The sequence below is a fragment of the Mastacembelus armatus genome, chromosome 24 (genome assembly GCF_900324485.2).
Source record: "Mastacembelus armatus chromosome 24, fMasArm1.2, whole genome shotgun sequence".
NCBI classification, from domain to species: Eukaryota; Metazoa; Chordata; class Actinopteri; order Synbranchiformes; family Mastacembelidae; genus Mastacembelus; species Mastacembelus armatus.
Window position 1 is genome coordinate 9,955,198 of NC_046656.1, and position 18,439 is coordinate 9,973,636.

Here is an 18,439-nt window from a genome sequence, read left to right on the forward strand (position 1 = left end):
GGATGCCATGCCATTTAGAGATAAAGACAAATAAGATGCATATGGAACACATAACTCATACAGAAATAAATCTTCTGTCCACCAAAGTTTCTACAGGTTCTATTATAATCTATACAGGCTCAAAAACCCATAGCATGTAAATGTTCAGCTTACATAGAGGCCTATTGAGCTCTTACACCAAGTTTACATAGAAACTTGAACACATCCCATGACGCCTTTACTCAAAGTGGATTTTATTATTATACATTCCTATTATTATCCACAAGCAGTAAGCTATGGCATATTTACTGAAAAATTCAATTTTTATAATAGTAGCCTAACCAATATTAATTTACCAACAGTCCATGGCCTATGCATTTATGGTATTTAACACTACATTAGCTAATTTACTTTGACAGTCTCAGTGAACGATGTTTATTTGACAGTCGTATCCAGCCCTGGTCTCCCCTGCTCTGTGACCTTTAACTTTAAGGAGCTGTCTATTCAGCACCACCAGCCGCCCGATGCAACCCTTCGGGAAAGACAATGAAAAATATACATATGTAATATTAAGCGATACAGGCGAAATATAAACTAGTGTTTTTACACCCTGGTATAGACGATCCTGAAAGGAAATGCAGGGTTATCATCAACCCGTCAGTTTGAATAAATCCTGCAGATTTGTAGCATGTGGTGGCAGCACTTCAGTGTATAGCAGGCGGACATACGTAGAGAAGACTGAGACTTTCAGCCAGTGACGCTGAGCTGCACAACAAGCAGCCTCTCTTTCAGCTTGCTTTGCTTTCCACACTAGTCTACTCTGAATTTGTCTCCGTACCACTTGTTTTTTTTTTCCTTTTTGCACACTGCAAGAAAATCTCCACGTCCTCCAGGCACAGCAATCCGTCATGAACTCTGCAAGGTAAAGGCAGCTTTATTTTTAGCACTATGCGACTTCAGTTGTTACCTTACGTAAAATTTCGCTTTTAGTGGTAGAATTTGATGGTTGATGCAATTTGGGGGATCTATTCTAATCTATAAAAAGGCTACGATAAATCTGTGCAAGCAAGACTGGACGGCGTGAATTTGTTTACAATCCAAATGCTCGAGCTATAATGTTGTCAGGTGGTGGACTGCATGAGAATACTGGGTGAGTGCATTAACTGTATTGATCACAGGGGAGGGGCGCAGTCAGAAAAGTGGGTTATATTGGGGCATTGTTGGACTGTGCATCATCAGGGGCTCGATGATGATCCCTCTCAGATGCACGTCTGACTCAGTCAATATGTAAAAGGGTGTCAGCCTGATAATACCAGACATGTCGTTTTTCTACTCCTTCTTCAGCAGTGATATTTGACATCACATTATGTGAAGCACCTATTGCTGCACACATAGTTGCCTGATTGGTTTTTTTTATCCAAGTGTAACATTTGAGAATGTGTACACCCTGTTTGTAAATTTTAGAGAAATGCAGCTCTGTGTAATGCAAAAATGTAAGATTCATAGCTCATGGTAGAGGATTCTAGAGGCTGGAAAGGATGGTGCTATTTATAGGTGCTGAGGGGTGCTAAGGATTGCTGTGTCAGATTCTCACTCTCTCTCTCTCTGTCACTTTCCTTTTGTGTGTGTGTGTGTGTGTGTGTGGGTGCCCAGCATTTCCCTCTGTTTATATAAAATGAAAATAGGAGAGAGATTAAAAAGAATTTCATCCAAATTATTCAAAACAGTGCAACTACAGCATCAAAGCAAAGGGAAGCAGAAATGCTGAGTTAATCCTGTTCTCTGTGGTCTCCACAGGCTGTCTGAAGTCCTCATATTAAATAGCGTGTACTCTGCATTCCAGCCATTTAATCTGCTCTTGTTCCTTGACACCTATCCTCCAAACACCATCACCTCTCTCTGTCTCTCTGTCTGACTGTCTGCAAAGTGTAGAAATTGCAGGCAGGGACTGTTGACACATTTAAAATGATCAGTATTTTTCATATGCATCCACACTCAGCAGGCGCTGAGAGGAGACAGAGATGCTGATGTCTGAGGTGCTCCATCGCCTCCTCCTGGCTGGGATCTGTCTCTGTGTCTATGGAACCCCTGTCCGTCTCCCAAACTTCACTCCCACGCATGATAGACAGTGTGATGCACAGTGTGCCGGCACGATACCAACCGTGGTGTCAATGCACGCCACTGATGTAAAGCCTGAGCTGTCAGATAGAGAACATGTGACTGGTCTGATGCTGGATGTAGGAGCGGCTGGCCCACATGGACGACCTGAGGGGATAGATCCAGTGACGCAGATAGAAAATGGGGACAGCCTCGATGGAAGAGCTGGGCCAAGTGAGGCTGGCAGAGAGGCATGGAGCCAAAGGAGCAGGGGAAAGAAGGTCCGGAGCACATCTGAGACAGGAGATGCTGAAAAACAGTCAGAGCCTGCTTCAGTACTGTCTGTGGAATCAGAGAGTACCACTGAAGACAAAACTGTCATCAGTGAGTATAAATCAACAGCTACAGGTGAAAGAAAGCAGCTGGACATAGACATGAATACACCAAGGCTGACTGCAGATGGGTTTTCGACCCCCTCTACAGTGCTACCACAGCTGAGCATCACAGCCAGGGGGAGCAAAGACCAAGGTGGGGAGGACAGAACAAGACTCTCTGGCGAAGATAATTCCCACTGGGATAAAGACCCAGAAACAAGCCTGCCATTTTCAATAGAGCCTCCCAATCCTTCTGCTCAGATCCATAGACTGACCTCGCACAGTCCCAGCCCGCTTCCTGTCTTTGTCCCCCCTCGGACCTCCACACCTTTGACAATTTGGGGTCATGATGGAGCTACAGTACCCTCCCTCCCAGACCCCCTGTTGCCTGAAATAGGACCAAACCTGATGCCCAGAGAGGATGGACCAGAAAGCCTGTGGACTGAGGCAGCAACACCTGGAGGAGGTAAGTGAGAAAAATTAGAAATGCATAATTAGTGCTGACTGAAAATGGGAAAAATTAGACACATGGACTTGTACTGGGGTGAAAGTCTGCCCCCCTTCTACTTGTCATTACTTCCCTTCATGCAAACTTAAGTGGTGTAATGGTAATGTTCTGAAGTCATGACCACCCTATTCAAATTCCTGCCATAACAAACCATATTTTGTGGCTTGCTGGGTTTCAGGAGGCTTCATTAAAAAGTGCAGTGGAAATGAAAACGGCATGTCTAGTGGCAGAGATTGCCTTTGATGATTGGAAAAGAAGGCGCCCGCTTTTCCACGCTCCACTTTGAACCCCAGCTGGGACCTGTGGCAGTCTAATTACTTTCTATTCCTGACTTGAGCTTGAAAAAAAAAAAAAAAAAAAAGTACACACACAACTGCCAGGAAAAGGCTGGTGGCAGGGCGTGTTTTAGGTCTTTAGAGGATTTAACCTCTCTCTCTCTCTCTCTCTCTCTATCTATATACTTGCCCCCCCAAACCTCTTCCCTTTCTTTCCCACCCTTCACACTCCCCATCCAGACTATTGTAACCAAGCAGGTTATTATGCAGTGAGGCAGGAGGAGGAATGGATTAAAGGAGTCTGCCTGAGCCAATATGTGTTCCTGCCGTCCGTATGGGGATTCTGTTTGATGAAGCTTCCTCCCAATAGAAAGGAAGCTGACAAAAAACTCAATTCCATAACGGTATTATATAAAAGGATTGCAGTTTTTATAAGCATTTTCAAGCCTAGTTTAGAAACCCTTTGGACTAAAGGAAATGCTTGAGATATGCAGAAACTGTTTCTCCTGTGACAGGGTCCTCTGTGGTAGCTTCTTATCTAGAAAGAACTGTTTTTTTTCCCCAAACAATCCCACTTTCATTGTGTCTCAGCTGCACTGTGAACTCAGCTCAGAGAGAGTGCTTCTAATGAGCCACATATCCAAAGAGCTACCTGTTTCAAAAAAATTGTATACTGTCATAAATACTAAATAAGCTATGTATATAAGAGCTGCTGCTATGCAATAGAAAACGTATACATTTTTCATTTTACTTGTCAGCAGAGGCATTTGTAAAGAAACTGCTACTCCTTAATGACTTGGTCATCATTGGTTTGCACCAGTTTCCTAACTGGATGCCATCTAAAGGAGCTGGAGTATTTCACTGACTTTTACCAGAAGGACCAAACAAATAAGTCCTTTGGAAATTATATTCTTATGCAACAAAGCCTATCATGACCTTTATTCTGTCTCCTTGCTTGTGTTGACACAAACTGCAGCAGACACTGTGGTCCCACTATCTCAAGATGAAGCCACAGAGGGCACCATGTCATCTGAGGCCCTCCCTCTAATTTTTGAGCCTTTTGAAGATGTCGCACCAGAGGGGGCGGCGGCGGGAGCAGCGGTCACACTGATGCCCGGCAGCGCACAGCCTCCTGCTGCTATGGCGACCAGAGGACTGCTTCTGTCAGAGGTGGACCTGAATCAGCTGGTCACCGTGGAGACAGACAGCGATGATCCATCGCACGCCCCACCCCTGCTGATGCCAGACTGGGCGTCACCTTGGCAAACATCCGGCGCAGAGCTCCTGGAGCCAGTCAGCTCTTCAGGTCCGTCTGTTTCACAGCAACATCGTGAAACTGAACCTGAGGATCATTCTGAGAGGGGTGAGGTGTCAGGACTTACCACCTACCTGTGCGCTATTTTAAAAATGCATTGGTATAATGGAACTACAGCATTAATTTAAAAGAGGGATCAGTCATCAAAACATTTAGTACTTTGCATGCTGCATATTTGTACGTAAATTGCATAAGAATATGCTTTTAAAATCCAATTTTAGAAAGTACAATGATGTAGTCACAATGCAAAGTGCTATTAATCCACTAACACAATTCCTACAAAATATATTGGCAGCATTCCCGCACAGCACTACCATAAATATATAGAGTTTGCCACTTGTTGTTCAGGACTGTAGGTAATCCATCAAAGTGAACATTTCATCAGTGTGACGATTGGCAGTTTGTGTGTTGAACCATCTTAAACAATTAGTAATGTTTTTTTGGACAAAGCTACAACATCCTTATGAGCAATGATGATAAAAACATAAACAATAAAAGCATGAACTTTTTCAAAAGTCATCTGGTCGGTGGGTTTAAGTACTGTGGAAAAAGTCTATGACTTAAGAGGGAGGCAGCTAGCATCAACCAGTGTTCGTGTCTTATTGGTTCATTTTAAATTGTAATTTGACACAGATTGAAAGGCAACTGGAAGCTTATTTTAATTGTAAAGTGTTTCCCACCAGCTCTTGCACACATCAGCCAGATGTCCTTCGAAGACAATTAGTTTGCAAGGATATTGGAAGAAAACATATTGCTGACTAAAAGGTCCATGTAACAGGTTACTTATTGTTGCCAAGTCTTTCACATCACTTTGACATTAACAGGCCAACAGTTGTAGCAGATACACAGTCACTGACCTAGGAAATGGCAACACTGTTTGTATTGTATGGACACTGGATAAACTTTGTGAATGATTACAACAAATAGAAGCAATACATGTTCACCCTATGACTAATAAGGGACCTCTCATGTTTAAATAGGACATGTAAAGCTGCAGCTGTACACTGTGTGACCATCTACTCTCTTGCTTTCTCACTGCACTATATGCTTTGTGACATGTAGCTGCTGTAAAGATGCCAAACCTTGAAGAGAAACTGCCCACTGCTGGTCCCTCCCGTTCATCCTTCCAGCACGCTAGGACAGCTGTTACCATGGCAACCCATCAGCCTGTGCACAAATTCAGATCAGGGTTAGAGGAGATGTCTGAGGGTAAGATGAGTTTTATTACCCCGTGTACAATTAAAAATGTTTTTTTTTTTTTTTCATTTTCTTAAATGTGAGTCTTTGTTGCTGCTGAGTAGGTCATTTTGTTTCCTGCAGAGGAACCTGACGAAGATGAAGAAGATGAGAACTCAGACGAATCGGTGGAAGAAGAAAGCGACGAGGACTTAACAGAAACTCCTAAAACATCCTCAACGCAACCTCCATACAGCCTCATCCCTCCACCCCCTGTGTGGGTCCAGCGTAACCAGGGGCTGAGTACGAGAACATGGTTTTCATTTAAATAGTGCTCATCCTTTAACTTCCTGGCAAAATAAAAAGCCACACACACACACATTTAAACTACTACCAGTTTGTAGGATGTTGGCTTGCTAAATCTATGACTCTGTCCTTGCAGTGCGCAGCTGGGTAGAACTGATCAGAGAAAAGGTAAGACTGCCCCCTGCTGTCCTTCACAAGTCTTAGATGTCAATCAAAACCAGAGTTTCTTGGCTCCTTCACTAAATAGTGTTGACACTAAAGCTGGTCACATTATTTCTTTTTCATATCATCAACAATCCCATCAACAGGCCAAAACTAAATTTTTACTGATCCAGTTCTTCAAAGTCGGATGTGGTTTATTGTGTAGTGTATTTTCACCAAATGTTTGAGTAACATTTGGTAAAGCCTACAGTGACCAGCTGAGTAGGAAAACTGTTGATCATTTTAAAAATGAATGATAAATTGGTAGCCTGCTTTCAAAGATGAGCATAATGTCAGATGGGCTTGGTGCTGAGAGCCACAGACTGGGTTGGCAAGTCAGAAAGTTTTGAGAGAATTTGTTTCTTTTATGGAATTTGTTGACAATAAGTGTAGACATTTTTCGTTCTTCAAATTAGCCATCAGTATGTTTGATATTTTGGGTTATAATGGATTTACCTGGATTACATGTTTTTGTCTTCCCCCTCGGCAGGCGGGTTATGTGTCGGGGATGTTGGCCCCTGTGGGCATTGGCATCACAGGGGCCCTACTAATTGTCGGTGCCCTCTACAGCATCAGGATGATTCACCGCAAGAGGAGGAACAGCTTCAAACACCAGAGGAGGAAGGTCAGACAGCCAGAGGTCAATAACCCTACTTATATTAATAACTCATTATTTCACTTATTATACATTCAGCAGCTACATCTTTAATTTGATGTTTCTATCAAATGCATTAAAGTTTTATGTTCTTTGTTTTTTCCTCCCCAGCAACCTCGAGAGCCCAGCACAAGCCGCCAGGACCAGGCCATGCTGCTGGCCGACAGCTCTGAGGATGAATTCTGAGAAGACCTTTTTGGGGCTTCTTTTGTCAGTGACCTACGATCGGGGCACGGCAAACATCACCATTACTATGAGTACCGCATCTCCAACCACTGAGGGCGGTTCGGCTATGACTCATCTGATCCACACAGTGTGACTGAGTATAGGGCAGAATTCGCTCAGGCTGCACAATGGCAGGCTTTGTTTCCCCCCTCTTTTCTAGCAACATGAGCACTTTATTGAATGTTGTCAGGTGACTCTAATGGCCTGGCAGTGCTGGTGTGATGCACTTTGTCATCAGAAGTAATATCACTGCTCGTAACCACAAAATGCATTAGCAGAGTACTGGCAGGATGAAAGTGTTGCTGGTAAACAGGATATTGCTTTGTGTGGTAGAGAGGGGAGTGTAGATCAGAAGGTGTACTGTCAAGTACTAAAAGGGCTGTAGAAGAGTTACATTACATTCACAATGTAAATACATGTACTGTATATGTATCTGACTTGGGCTCAGTAGTGTCACTGTAAATAAAGCGTTATCTATTGCTAAAAATCTGGATTTGAAAAGGAATCATTGGACAGTGTGGACAGACCAGTTCAACACCACTACTGTACTTACCCATTAGTTGGAGCCTGCAGCCAGATAGCTTATCTTAGCAGCAAGCCTGAAACAAATAGTTACAAAACTCTAAAACTGTGTATTTAATTTACCCTATCATATGTAGTTTTGCCTTTCTATTGATTTGCACAGCCTGTCACACTTCTATGCTATTTGAGATTTTTAGTGTGACACCCTAAGATTTTCACTGCCCTCCCTTAAGAAATATTTTCTGCAGGTGCCACTGCCAACTAACAAACCAGCAAGATGTGACATGTTATATAAGTTTTAGAGGTGCTGCTAGGAAGAGTTTGTTACCATAAAACAGATCCAGGCTAGCTCTTTTACACGTCCCCAGTTTTTATATGTTAAACTGAGCTAATTGCCTTCTGGGCGTTGACGTATTAGTTTCATGTTTATTTGATAGGTATGACAGTGGCATCATTTAACTCTCAGCAAGAAAATGAATAAGCATATTCCCCAAAAAGTAAAACTATTCTCCAGGCAAGTTTTCCATACACTTTTGGAAACCGTCATGTATGAGCCATTTGCATTAACATTTGGTTTAAATGTGAATTTTGTGAAATGTTAATGACCAATCATTTGTTCAGAGGTTACTGCAAAATACCATCATCCTATAAACATATGTAGCACCATATAATTGATATGAACCTATTTCTTAGACACTTGCTAAATATTTCTTTTTTTTTCCCCTAAGTGCATGACCTCTATTCATACACCTGTTGCTGAGATTAATTTTTTTTTTTTTTTTTTTTTGAATACTTGATTCTTCGGGATGGAAAAGCACAAATATGGAAGTCACTGAGGCAGAAGTTAACTCAGCTCAGTTTGCACAATAGTGGGTTTTATGTCTCAATCTGCTTCAGACACTGGCAGACAAATATTTTTCCCAACAGGTTTGGCTTAAAACATCACATTATTCAGATGTCATGACTTGTAGCCAGATCAAGTATTAAGTCTTTGCTTTTATAGAGAAAATAAGAGGAATTACTTCATATCTACAAAACATCTTTGCTGTAGTCTAGACTGAAAAGATACAAGTGTTTGAACATTAACCATTTGAGCAATGTTTGTAAAACCAATGACGTTAACACAAGGTCACGTGTTGTTTAAAGAAAATATATTTTCTGTAACTTTATGGGCCATCTGATATGCGTAATGAAAAAAATGCCTGTTTATATGTAACAATACTATTTTAGGGTGTAATGTAAAATAGTGATACTTTTTTGTCTCTTTCTGTAGAAATAACACAGGATGTGATCAAATAATTGTTTTCGATGTCTGATTCTGACTTCAGTGTGCATAAGGTTTTGAAAACCACTTGTCTTCACACAAGATAACCCAAGTTTACAGCATTAAAAAAATCAAATAATTTATTTCTGTGTTCTTTTTTCCACATTAAATAAAAGCTATTGGACACTTCCAGATTAAAATCAAAAGAGGGGACAAGGAAGAGGAATGGGGGGGACAGAAATCTGACATGCAAAAAAAAAAACTTTTGATCTCCTCTTTGCACACTTCATGGATGGTGGTGGAGGCAGTGCTCCAAAAAAAAAAAAAAAACAAACAAACAAAAAAAAAAAAAAAAGCCCACAAAAATGCCCCTTGGTGTTGGTTGTGGGGACTACAGCACATTGTGGTGCAGCACAAATGTTTACTTGACCAGCCAACAGGTGTCTAAGGGAAATTAGACTCACAAATGCAAAATAGTCGACATCCCAGAGAAGTGGGGTTGGGATAGTTAGAATAAACTACCTGGAGAGCACAACAGCTTTCCAGAATAAGGAAGAGGGAAAAACTGCTTCTAACATCTGTGAACACTGAACTGGCATGTGAAGTCAAACCTGATTCCAAATGCAGAGGAGTCACTGCCAGAGAAAGATGGGTAAAATTATGTAACACCACAAGCCATGGCTGCAAACTGATAGATGACAAAGCCCTTCAGTCCATGATGGTCTAAACTGAGCCCTCTGCTTCAAAGTGACAGGCTGTAATGTAAGCACGGGATCCGTGGCCAGAGCTTGACAGAATTAATGCAACAGAAAAACAAAGCCAGCAGGTTTTTTCCTTCAAAATCGGAAACACTCAACATGGTGACAACTGGTTTTAAAGAACAAGTTAAGTTAATTTGTTATGGTTCAACCCATCCAGTCCACCATTTAGCAGTAAAAGAAGACCTAGACAGTGAAAGGACACAGAAAAATGGAAATAAACCCTTCAGAACCAGGGAGAGTTTGATATCTGAAATCTAATCGGTGTCAGACGAGCAGCAAAGACAACAGCTGGGTCACCTGAGCTGTTCAAGGTCTAGATAGCTTTCAGATGCTCATCATTCTCATTACACCTCTGGATGGGCTAAAGTAGCACAGAAATTAACAATACAACTCAAACCTGATAAACCAAACCCAAACCCTTTCCCAACATGTGATTCAGAAAAAAAACATGCTCTCAAAATATCCAATGAATAGAACAACATTCATATACAAATCTGTGGAAAAAAATGAAGGAAAATAGGTCATATGATCCACTGCTCTGAATGCACAGACACAAACGTACATACACAGGCTGCTATGTGGGTGATAACTCTGTAAACATCTACTTTCACTTCCAGTCCTGGACTCCTGGGATGAAATATCTCAGCTGAAAGGGGAAATAAAAGGGGAATAAACCTAAAACATGAACAAGGTCCTGTAGTGTCATTCATGGAGACTAAGTCGTCTATCCTTAAAAACTTGAAACGTGAAAGTGGAGATGTGGTTTGCACTTAATATTCTGTAGCTGATTTCCCTCTGATTTTCAACCACATGCAGTGATTTCTCGTTTGAATAGTGTATGTATGGTAAAAACGCATAGATATCTAACGGCATAAAGAAAAAGAAAACTGCATTTACAACTAGTGATGTAGTTTTTTTTGTTTTTTTTTTGGGCCAAATTGACTAATTGGCTTTTTCTCCCCATAACTATCATCCAATATGTCTCTTGCCTTGTCTATCACACCGAGCAATATCTTAGAAACTGGAAAACTAAAATATGTGTGTAGTTTTTATCCCATCACTAACACTGTTGTCCTATCAAAGCCTGAACAAAAGACAGCACCAAAAAGATTCTGGTTTTCCTGTAGGGGGCCTCTGAAAGTAGAGAAATAAAGATATATCAGAACAGATCCACACCACTGTCAAAATAAGACACATTCACTCATAAATGGCAGTAATCTCCAAAGAAGTGCATCTGACCTTTGTTCATTTTACTTTTAAGAAAAAACCAAAAGTAGATGAAACAAGCTTTCGTTGCCATAATTTGTAAAACCTTGTGGTGCATATGTGACATGTTCCAGACTTTAGATCTTAAAATTTCAGTGAGGCTGGATGTGCATCATATTAGGGCACCTGGGAAGTGCACAGTGGACTGAGCTGCTCACAGCGGCACGATCTGATACAGCTCTAAATTATACTTAAACAAACTGAAAGCAAACAAAAGAATAAAATCTAATTTGCTAAGAATACTTGTCTATTTTCCTTTTTTTAATCAAGAGATAAACACACACAGCATACTCAAACAGGAATCCAGCATATGTAACACTTCGTCTCCGGTCTGGTGCCATGGCCAGGCCAGAGACGGGCCGAGGCAGCAGCCTGTCGCCTGCCGCTGCAGCAGTGGCTGACAGTGCTGAAGGATTGAGTGGCACTTGCAATGAGAAGAAACAGACAAATAATGTAAGAGTAGTAAACTGAGACAGCTAGGACGTGTTTGTCTGCACCGTAATTGGCAAGGAGTCTCTCTGAAGACATTTTCTCCTTTCGGGGAATTTCGCAGCAGCCGGCAGTGCATTTGGGGAAAAAGTTCAGATCTGCAAAAATAGTATTATTAAAAAAAAAAAAAAAAGCCTCACCCATACGCTGTCAGGATTTGATGAGCTATTTAGTGAAAAACAGTGAAGCAAAAAGGTGGCAGATCCACCGGTTGGGCAAAGTTTGAGGTGCTAATGGAGTGATTTGTTTGGATCAACTGCTCTGCACCAACATGCTTACACCAGAGAGAAAAAAGGGTTGGGAGAGTTAGCCTCAGACTGGGTTAGTCAGCACACACTCTCCACGCTTATTCCCACACTCACATTAAAATAAATGCATGCATATCTTTACAGGTTTCAGTCCTGGAGGCTGGGGTAGGTGATGGAAACAGCAGCATGGTGGCGCTGCGCCTGCTGGACAGGATGGGAAACAAAAACACACACACAACTGTACTCACAATTCCAGCCAAGCATGCACTCACACAATCACACAAACACATCCACTTGCTCACAGTGCAACCAACCACGCCACATACATATGCACACAAAAACAAGGCAAACACCCACTTTCCAAAAGAACATGAGGCGGTACAAACACAGTCATACTATAGCTTTTTTTTCATCCACCGTCCAGCTTCCAAAGTTAAAAAAGAAACACAAAAATAAACTCCACAAATATTTTCTTCCCAGTCTGTTTTTGCCGCCCCGCTTCCTTGTATCACGTGGTGTCGTCTTAGTCACGTTTTGTCCTGTATTCTGAGGGAGGATTTGGTGTGGTGTTTGGACACACGTCCTCACCTCAGCTGCCTCACACCGCACATCCCGGTCCCGATGCAGCATCCAATCTTGAAGGTCAAAAGGTCATCCAGTCCCAAGTCAAGGTCATCCCAGAGACCGCCCTCGCTCGCCCCTTCCTCGTCATAGAAAGTATCAGGGGCCCCTTCATGAAAACCTCAGGTGGGATTTCAGTCCCTTTCTGCCTAAACAACAGTTGTTCAGAGGTCAAAGACAAAAAGGATGTGTGTGTTCACGTGTCTATGCATATCTATGTGCATACTCCTTATGTGTGTGTATACTGTATGTGAGTGTGTGTTTGTGTATATAGGAGTGAAATGACCAGGCTGTGGCTGTCAGGCTGATAGAGTTCGAGATGAACAGCACCCGCTGTCCTCTCTTCCCCCCTCCCCTCTTCTTTCCTTTAGCGGAGCCACAGTTTGAGCCGCAGCGCGTCCACACCATTCAGGTAGTATCTGAACAGCCGCTTGTCTCTGACAAAACCCAAGTTCTCATACAGCTTCAGGGCTGATTTGTTGGTGATCTCAGTCTCCAGCACAACCTAGGGACACACATATGGGCATGTGAGCGATTCGATTGATCATCAGAAGGTTAACTACTTTTTCAGAACCTGACACAAAATCTGTATTTGGTTCTTCTTGACTGTTTGTGGAGACCCGCGGTAGCATGGCAGTACAGTCACAGCTCTGGTCATTATCTCAGGGTACGGGATTCACTAAAACAAATAGTGTAATAAAATGTGCGTACATCCAGTGTGACTCATACCCGAGATAGGTGTTCCCTTAAAGTGCATGTCAGAAAGATATTTTTTGTGTAACATCATTAATGCAGTTGCAAACGGGGAACTGCAACAATCTTTTGGTGTTGAAAGCACAAATTTAACTGCAGTTTAAAAGAAAAACAGCTGCAAAGTTTCACTCAGAAGTAGAGCCCGACCGATATATTGTTTTGCAGATTTTATTGGCCGATATGAGCCTATCGCAGATATATTATATATTTTTAATGTGCGTTTACAATGCGATTAGGTGTATATATTCTGTTTATGTATACTGTGTTCTATACACAGTACCAGTCAAACGTTGACTGACACACAAATTGAAATGCCATTGCCTGTGCAAGTGTATCCAAACTTTTGACTGGTACTGTACTATAATATACACATAAATAATATAGTCCATTTTATTTTTTTTTTACTTCATAATATCAGTATTGGCATCAGCCCCAAAAAACCCAGATTGGTTGGGCTCTACTCAGAAGACAAAATGAATTTGATAGTCGATGACTACAAATACTGGAAAGCACCAAGAAAGCTACAATAAATAGTTCGGAACAGCAGATATTTGATCAATCATTCAAAAACTTACTGTGGACTATAGCAGACAACTGGCAGTAGTATAAAGTTATGTATTTTGATCAGACATTGGCATCTGTATGATATTTAGGTCTTAGACAATGTCAGTAATTGCAGCTGATAAAAGACATGTCATAGATACTCTTGCATGTATTAAATTCCACCAACAAAAATATTACTACTGTGGTGAATCACATTCTCAGTCCTCTGGTTTCAGTCAGCAGAGACTTTTAAAGGTTCAAAACTGAAACTCATTTCCACCTCAAGCGTCTTCTCTCTCTGGAGATCTCAAATTAACAACAATTTTAAAAAACTGTATGTGTGTATGAAGCAGGTGAGAGACAATGTGGCTATTGAGGGAAAAGCAGAGCAAGTGAAATAGTTTGTAGTAGAGGGAGAATCAAGGTTACCAGTGAACTTGGATAAATGAAGGACGGAGCAGGAAGACAACCTTGAAATACGAGCAGCATTCTTTTTTTCCTTTTGTATGTTTTTTTTTCTTGGTTTGTCACAAAGAGGCTAACTGTTGAGCAGGAAGAGACATTCACTAGCACTGGAGTTGGGCCAAAACAGACCTAAAATAACACCCAAGAACCAAACACCAAATGTATTCATATAGTTTGTTCTAATTATTTAATGTAATACTTTCAGTACAACATATATATTTTCTGTACAATCTGGTCTAGTAAAAGAGGGACTGTCCTCTACCACATATGTTAACATTACAAGTGAAGAAGCTGGCACAAGGCTTGCGAATGTGCGCCAACATCAGGCATGAACACACACAGTAGGTTTGTTTTAGGCTTTAAGAAGAAATGTTTCAATTCTCTGGATCAATTCTCTGGATCCATTAGCTGATATTAAAACATAGATTTCTGCATCTTACCTCATCACAGTCGCCCTCCACCATGGCATAAATGGCCTTTTTCACCAGATTAGTACCTGGAACAGAGGAGTCCAAGTCAGTGACAACACACAGACTGTACAACCTATCTAGATGTTGCATTTGCATAAACAGATTTGGTCGTCTAAGAGAGCACAAAAGACGCTGTAGCTCACTTCGTCTATGTGATGGATAATCTTTATGAACTACAGACATCTCACCAATACTTTTCCTTCTGTGTTTCGAGTCCACAGCCAGCATGGCGATGTAGCCACGACGGAACATCTTCTTGTGCATGTCAAGCTTACATACGATGGCTCCAACACACTCCTGCTCCACCATGGCCTATGACAAACACACAAATAAGTTGGGTCTCCTGAGTATCTTATTGATAATGTGGCCAGTCAAAGCCTAGCAAGTGTCTCACTTCTACACTTCATGGCATGTTGCCAGTTCAGCGGGCTCTCTGAGCTGACCCGGAACCTTTTTTAATGACACCTCATCTCCTCATATGTCACATGTGGCCCTATTTTTCAAAGTAGACAATGCTGACTGGACACTGCATGAACAGCTGGAAACCTGCTTTAAAACATGTCACAAGACTTTTAAAATAATGCTCCTACAATCCAGTACACAGACAAATGGACAGAAGAACAACTATCATGAACTCTTTGGACAGACATTACTTCACAACACTGACATGCAGTAGTTGTACCTTAGCAATAACTAAACTACAACTACACAAGCTACAAACCTGTCAGTCATTTACATGTGTGTGTTAAAGAGTCCCCAGTAAATATGAGTGCTGTGCTTGTCTGCCTTGAGGCACACTGAAAGCTGTGATGTAACTTCAGGTGACCTCAGTCTGTGTGTAGGGTGGGGGGGGACCACAGTGACTGTAGGAACAAATTAACACGTGTGTTTTCTCTAAATGACACGGTTTCAGTTTCATACTCACCAGAAAGCAAAGCTGCGGCCAGTTGTGGATGAAGTACCTGTACGTATAAATGGAATAAGGCTCAGACAAGTCCTTGGTGATCAGTCTCATGATCCACGGCATCTGCAGCTCGGACTCGTAGCGGACATATCGGATCCCGTGGTTCTCCTCGTCCCCTCGACCTGTGGAGCTGCTCAGGTCTAGTCGGGCCAGCTCCGCGGCTGGTGGCTGCTGTGGGTCACCGTGGCTGTCCTCTGCGCCGGTCCCAGCTACAGCCGGAGACTCGTCGCTGGGCGGTCTAGGTGGCTCCGTGTGGTCGAAGTCCTCTTTCCCTCCGTCCTCGGTTCTCGTGAAAACGGGGATCCCGTTCATGCTACTGTTGACGAGGGGAGAGTGGCTGCCGTTTTCGGAGAAGGGGCCGTGGCCTTCGTGTTGGCAATGCTCACTATTGTTTCTAGCGGCCGGGGTCCCTTCGCTGCTGTCACAGTTGTCCACGGACGGTCTCGGGTTGTCAGGCCGGTTTCCTGCGTGCTGGTGGCCGTCAGCGTCCTCTGAGGGGCTGGCCAAGCCGTTTAGCTGCTGCTGCTCCCGGGCTTGCATTTTGAGGTGCAACGCCGCCGGGCTAGCTCGAGCTAGCATGTTTTTCTGCTTCTTCTTCACCGACCTTTTGACTTCGCTTATCGGCTGCGACTTCTGCCCTGTCCCGGCAGGTACACAGTCCTCCCCGTGGCAGGCCGGCTGTCCGTCTCCCGCCGCCAGCTCCCCGTCCCCAGCCCCGGTGAAAGGAGGAATTTCAACCGGGGATGCAGGCAGTGCGCTACTAGGCCCAGACGGCACTGTGGCCATCCCACCGCATTAAGGTGGAGATTCACGTCTGAAACACGTTGAACACAATCTCATCCACAAGGCCAAGGGGTATACAAACAATATACAAGTTACTTCGCCGAATATTGCATAAATCCGAGTATTTCTGAGGCGGTAACGAATCCGCTGGCGACGTTTGTCGCTGCTTTCTCCTCGATTTCCCTGCTGCCGCAAAGTGCTGTCGCAGCAAACGCCATTGCAACAGCACGCCGATACGTTTTACGACAGCGCTGTAACGCATGACAGATACAGGTTTTTCCAGACAAGAGTGTGAACCAATGACTTATATAACTACATTCAACAAGCACAAAGCCATCACCAAAATGAGTCCGTTATTTACAAAAGAGATTACATCGCTAATTCCAGTTCCGCTGAAAGGTGGTTCTACGCACAACCTACATGTTGCCGGACCATGTCATTTTAGATTTGTATAATAACCTTATATATGTTGGAGCGCTTAAACATGTAGAATTACGCATCAATAATGTCGCCAGCGGTGGTCTAGGACTAAAGGTCAGTATCTGTTGATTTTGGTCTGATTTCTGACCAGCAGAGGGCGCCAGGATGAAAAGGTTTTATCCACCACCACCACAACACTGCTGTCACTCCAGTAGATGTCGCAAGCAGATAAGCTTTGTTGGCTTTATCTTATTTAATTTGGACTACAGTATGGGCGTTTATCTCTAGTAACATCAAGGTTATTAATGAATCACAAATAAAAATTGTACCTCTCACTTCACTGCATATCTGACAGGTTATTGGCATAAAAAGGGCAATGTTTAGTAAGGTGTCTGACCAAATTAACTGTTCACAAAAATGACCTTTCCAGACAAAAGTGTTCAGTGTGGTAACTAAAGACAGCAGAAGTGGGTTTTAAATAATGATTGACTTGTACAAACCTTACTTAAAACTCAATTTGTGCTTTTTTAGCTATATGTGATTTTCTATGGACAAGTTTGTTTGTAAATAGACTATGTTACAGGGAAAGAGTAGATTTGGGGGGGGGGGGCTATTTGAAAGCTAAGCCTTGGGGCTGAAAACTCTCTGAAGAGCTGGAATCAGACGTGCACAATCAGTTCCCCTCTTCAAATCTCCTTCACAGGCCTATCTACTTGAGCAGCCTTCTCTTAATTACTTTCTCTATCACTTAGTGAACCGGGCCTGGGACTAGGAGGAGCAGCGGCTTGCCAGAAACACTTGGCTCGTTTGAACCCATATTTATATATCTTCTTTCTCACAGTCCCGTCCCATACCTTTTCTCTCCCCCTTCCTTCTTTTTGTCCCTCCTGCTTTCATTCTTCACTGCTCTTTTCTCTCAGTGGTTCTCTGTCCTTCCTGTCTCTACCCTTTTCCAAATTTCTCCAGGGTGTCAGTTGCATCATGTGACTGGTGTGCTTGTGATTACAGCAGTTGGCAGCCATGTTCATCTGTGCAGAAGCACACAAAATACCTTGTTTAAGACAGAATTTAAAGAAGTATGAGGTCTGTATGGAGCTTAGGAGAGAGTAACAACATGCTCAGGACAACACAGGTTGACAATGACACTCAAATAGCCCCCCCTTTCAAATCTCTCCCTGCTTCTGTCTGTCTGAACCAGTCTCAGGGGCTGGAGGCCAAGCTTTAGATCCCCCCCAACCTCTTTCCTACTCCTGCCTGTCACATTGGCTCGCTCCTCTGACTCTGCTCACTTCCCTCTGTCCTCCTTCTCCTTCTTCGTCTTTTTTTGACTGGCATCTGGTCCACTAGAGCTGTATTTAATTAGTTTCTGTTGGGTTAATTAGGGGCTAAAGTTAGGGGGTCGGGCCAGAACAAAAGCGGGTCAGGCTGGACGGGACGGATGCAGGTGCTATGGAGTGGTTGCCAGATTCCACCGTTCAGATTAAGATGGCTGCAAATTATCTGGAGTATTGGAGAGAGAGAGAGAGTGAGAGCCACTAGTGAGTGACAAAGGAAGGGGTTTTCCACCATATATGGGATGGCAACTCCTTATACTCCCATGCTGGCATTATTTTACTTACTATTTAATAATTTACATTATGTTTTCTTTGTCATTTCCACAAGAAAAACATTAAATTAAAATTTTCAGCTCCTTTCATGTCTTGTCCCTCTCATGTTACACTGGCACACAGAGCTGTAATGTATGGTGTGTGCAAGCAAT

At 42.7% G+C, this 18,439-nt stretch overlaps 2 protein-coding genes across 4 annotated transcripts; one reads left to right on the forward strand and one right to left on the reverse strand.

Annotated features, from left to right (window-relative positions):
- Positions 1-595: 595 nt before the first annotated feature.
- Positions 596-8,002, forward strand: armh4 (armadillo like helical domain containing 4). Its single transcript, XM_026318838.1, has 8 exons — positions 596-901; positions 1,979-2,916; positions 4,213-4,596; positions 5,611-5,757; positions 5,869-6,027; positions 6,167-6,198; positions 6,722-6,871; positions 6,998-8,002. Exons 2-8 carry the CDS (start codon positions 2,001-2,003, stop codon positions 7,070-7,072), a joined length of 1,863 nt encoding a protein of 620 aa, XP_026174623.1. The 5' UTR covers positions 596-901; positions 1,979-2,000; the 3' UTR covers positions 7,073-8,002.
- A 1,737-nt stretch (positions 8,003-9,739) lies between these two features.
- Positions 9,740-16,470, reverse strand: naa30 (N-alpha-acetyltransferase 30, NatC catalytic subunit). 3 transcript variants are annotated; one of them, XR_003296356.1, is made up of 5 exons: positions 15,439-16,470; positions 14,702-14,825; positions 14,484-14,539; positions 11,216-12,787; positions 9,740-10,792 (listed from the first exon to the last, which is right to left on the reverse strand). XR_003296356.1 is itself a non-coding variant. In XM_026318890.1 (4 exons), exons 1-4 carry the CDS (start codon positions 16,261-16,263, stop codon positions 12,650-12,652), a joined length of 1,143 nt encoding a protein of 380 aa, XP_026174675.1. In that variant the 5' UTR covers positions 16,264-16,470; the 3' UTR covers positions 9,740-12,649. The 3 variants fall into 3 exon arrangements, 2 of the variants coding, with proteins under 2 accessions (XP_026174675.1, XP_026174676.1); XM_026318890.1 differs by having other exon boundaries at positions 9,740-12,787; XM_026318891.1 differs by lacking the exons at positions 9,740-10,792; positions 11,216-12,787 and adding an exon at positions 13,348-14,120.
- Between the last annotated feature and the right edge of the window lie 1,969 nt (positions 16,471-18,439).

Bases quoted from the DNA above. Each gene is read 5' to 3' on its own strand.
- naa30 (XM_026318890.1), bottom strand. From the start codon at position 16,263: ATGGCCACAGTGCCGTCTGGGCCTAGTAGCGCACTGCCTGCATCCCCG. The intron at 14,826-15,438 runs GTGAGTATGAAA...TGTTTGTCATAG, and splicing joins GGCCGCAGCTTTGCTTTCTG to GCCATGGTGGAGCAGGAGTG. The intron at 14,540-14,701 runs GTGAGATGTCTG...CCTCTGTTCCAG, and splicing joins ACACAGAAGGAAAAGTATTG to GTACTAATCTGGTGAAAAAG.
- armh4 (XM_026318838.1), top strand. From the start codon at position 2,001: ATGCTGATGTCTGAGGTGCTCCATCGCCTCCTCCTGGCTGGGATCTGT. The intron at 2,917-4,212 runs GTAAGTGAGAAA...AAACTGCAGCAG, and splicing joins GGCAGCAACACCTGGAGGAG to ACACTGTGGTCCCACTATCT. The intron at 4,597-5,610 runs GTGAGGTGTCAG...TGTGACATGTAG, and splicing joins TGAGGATCATTCTGAGAGGG to CTGCTGTAAAGATGCCAAAC.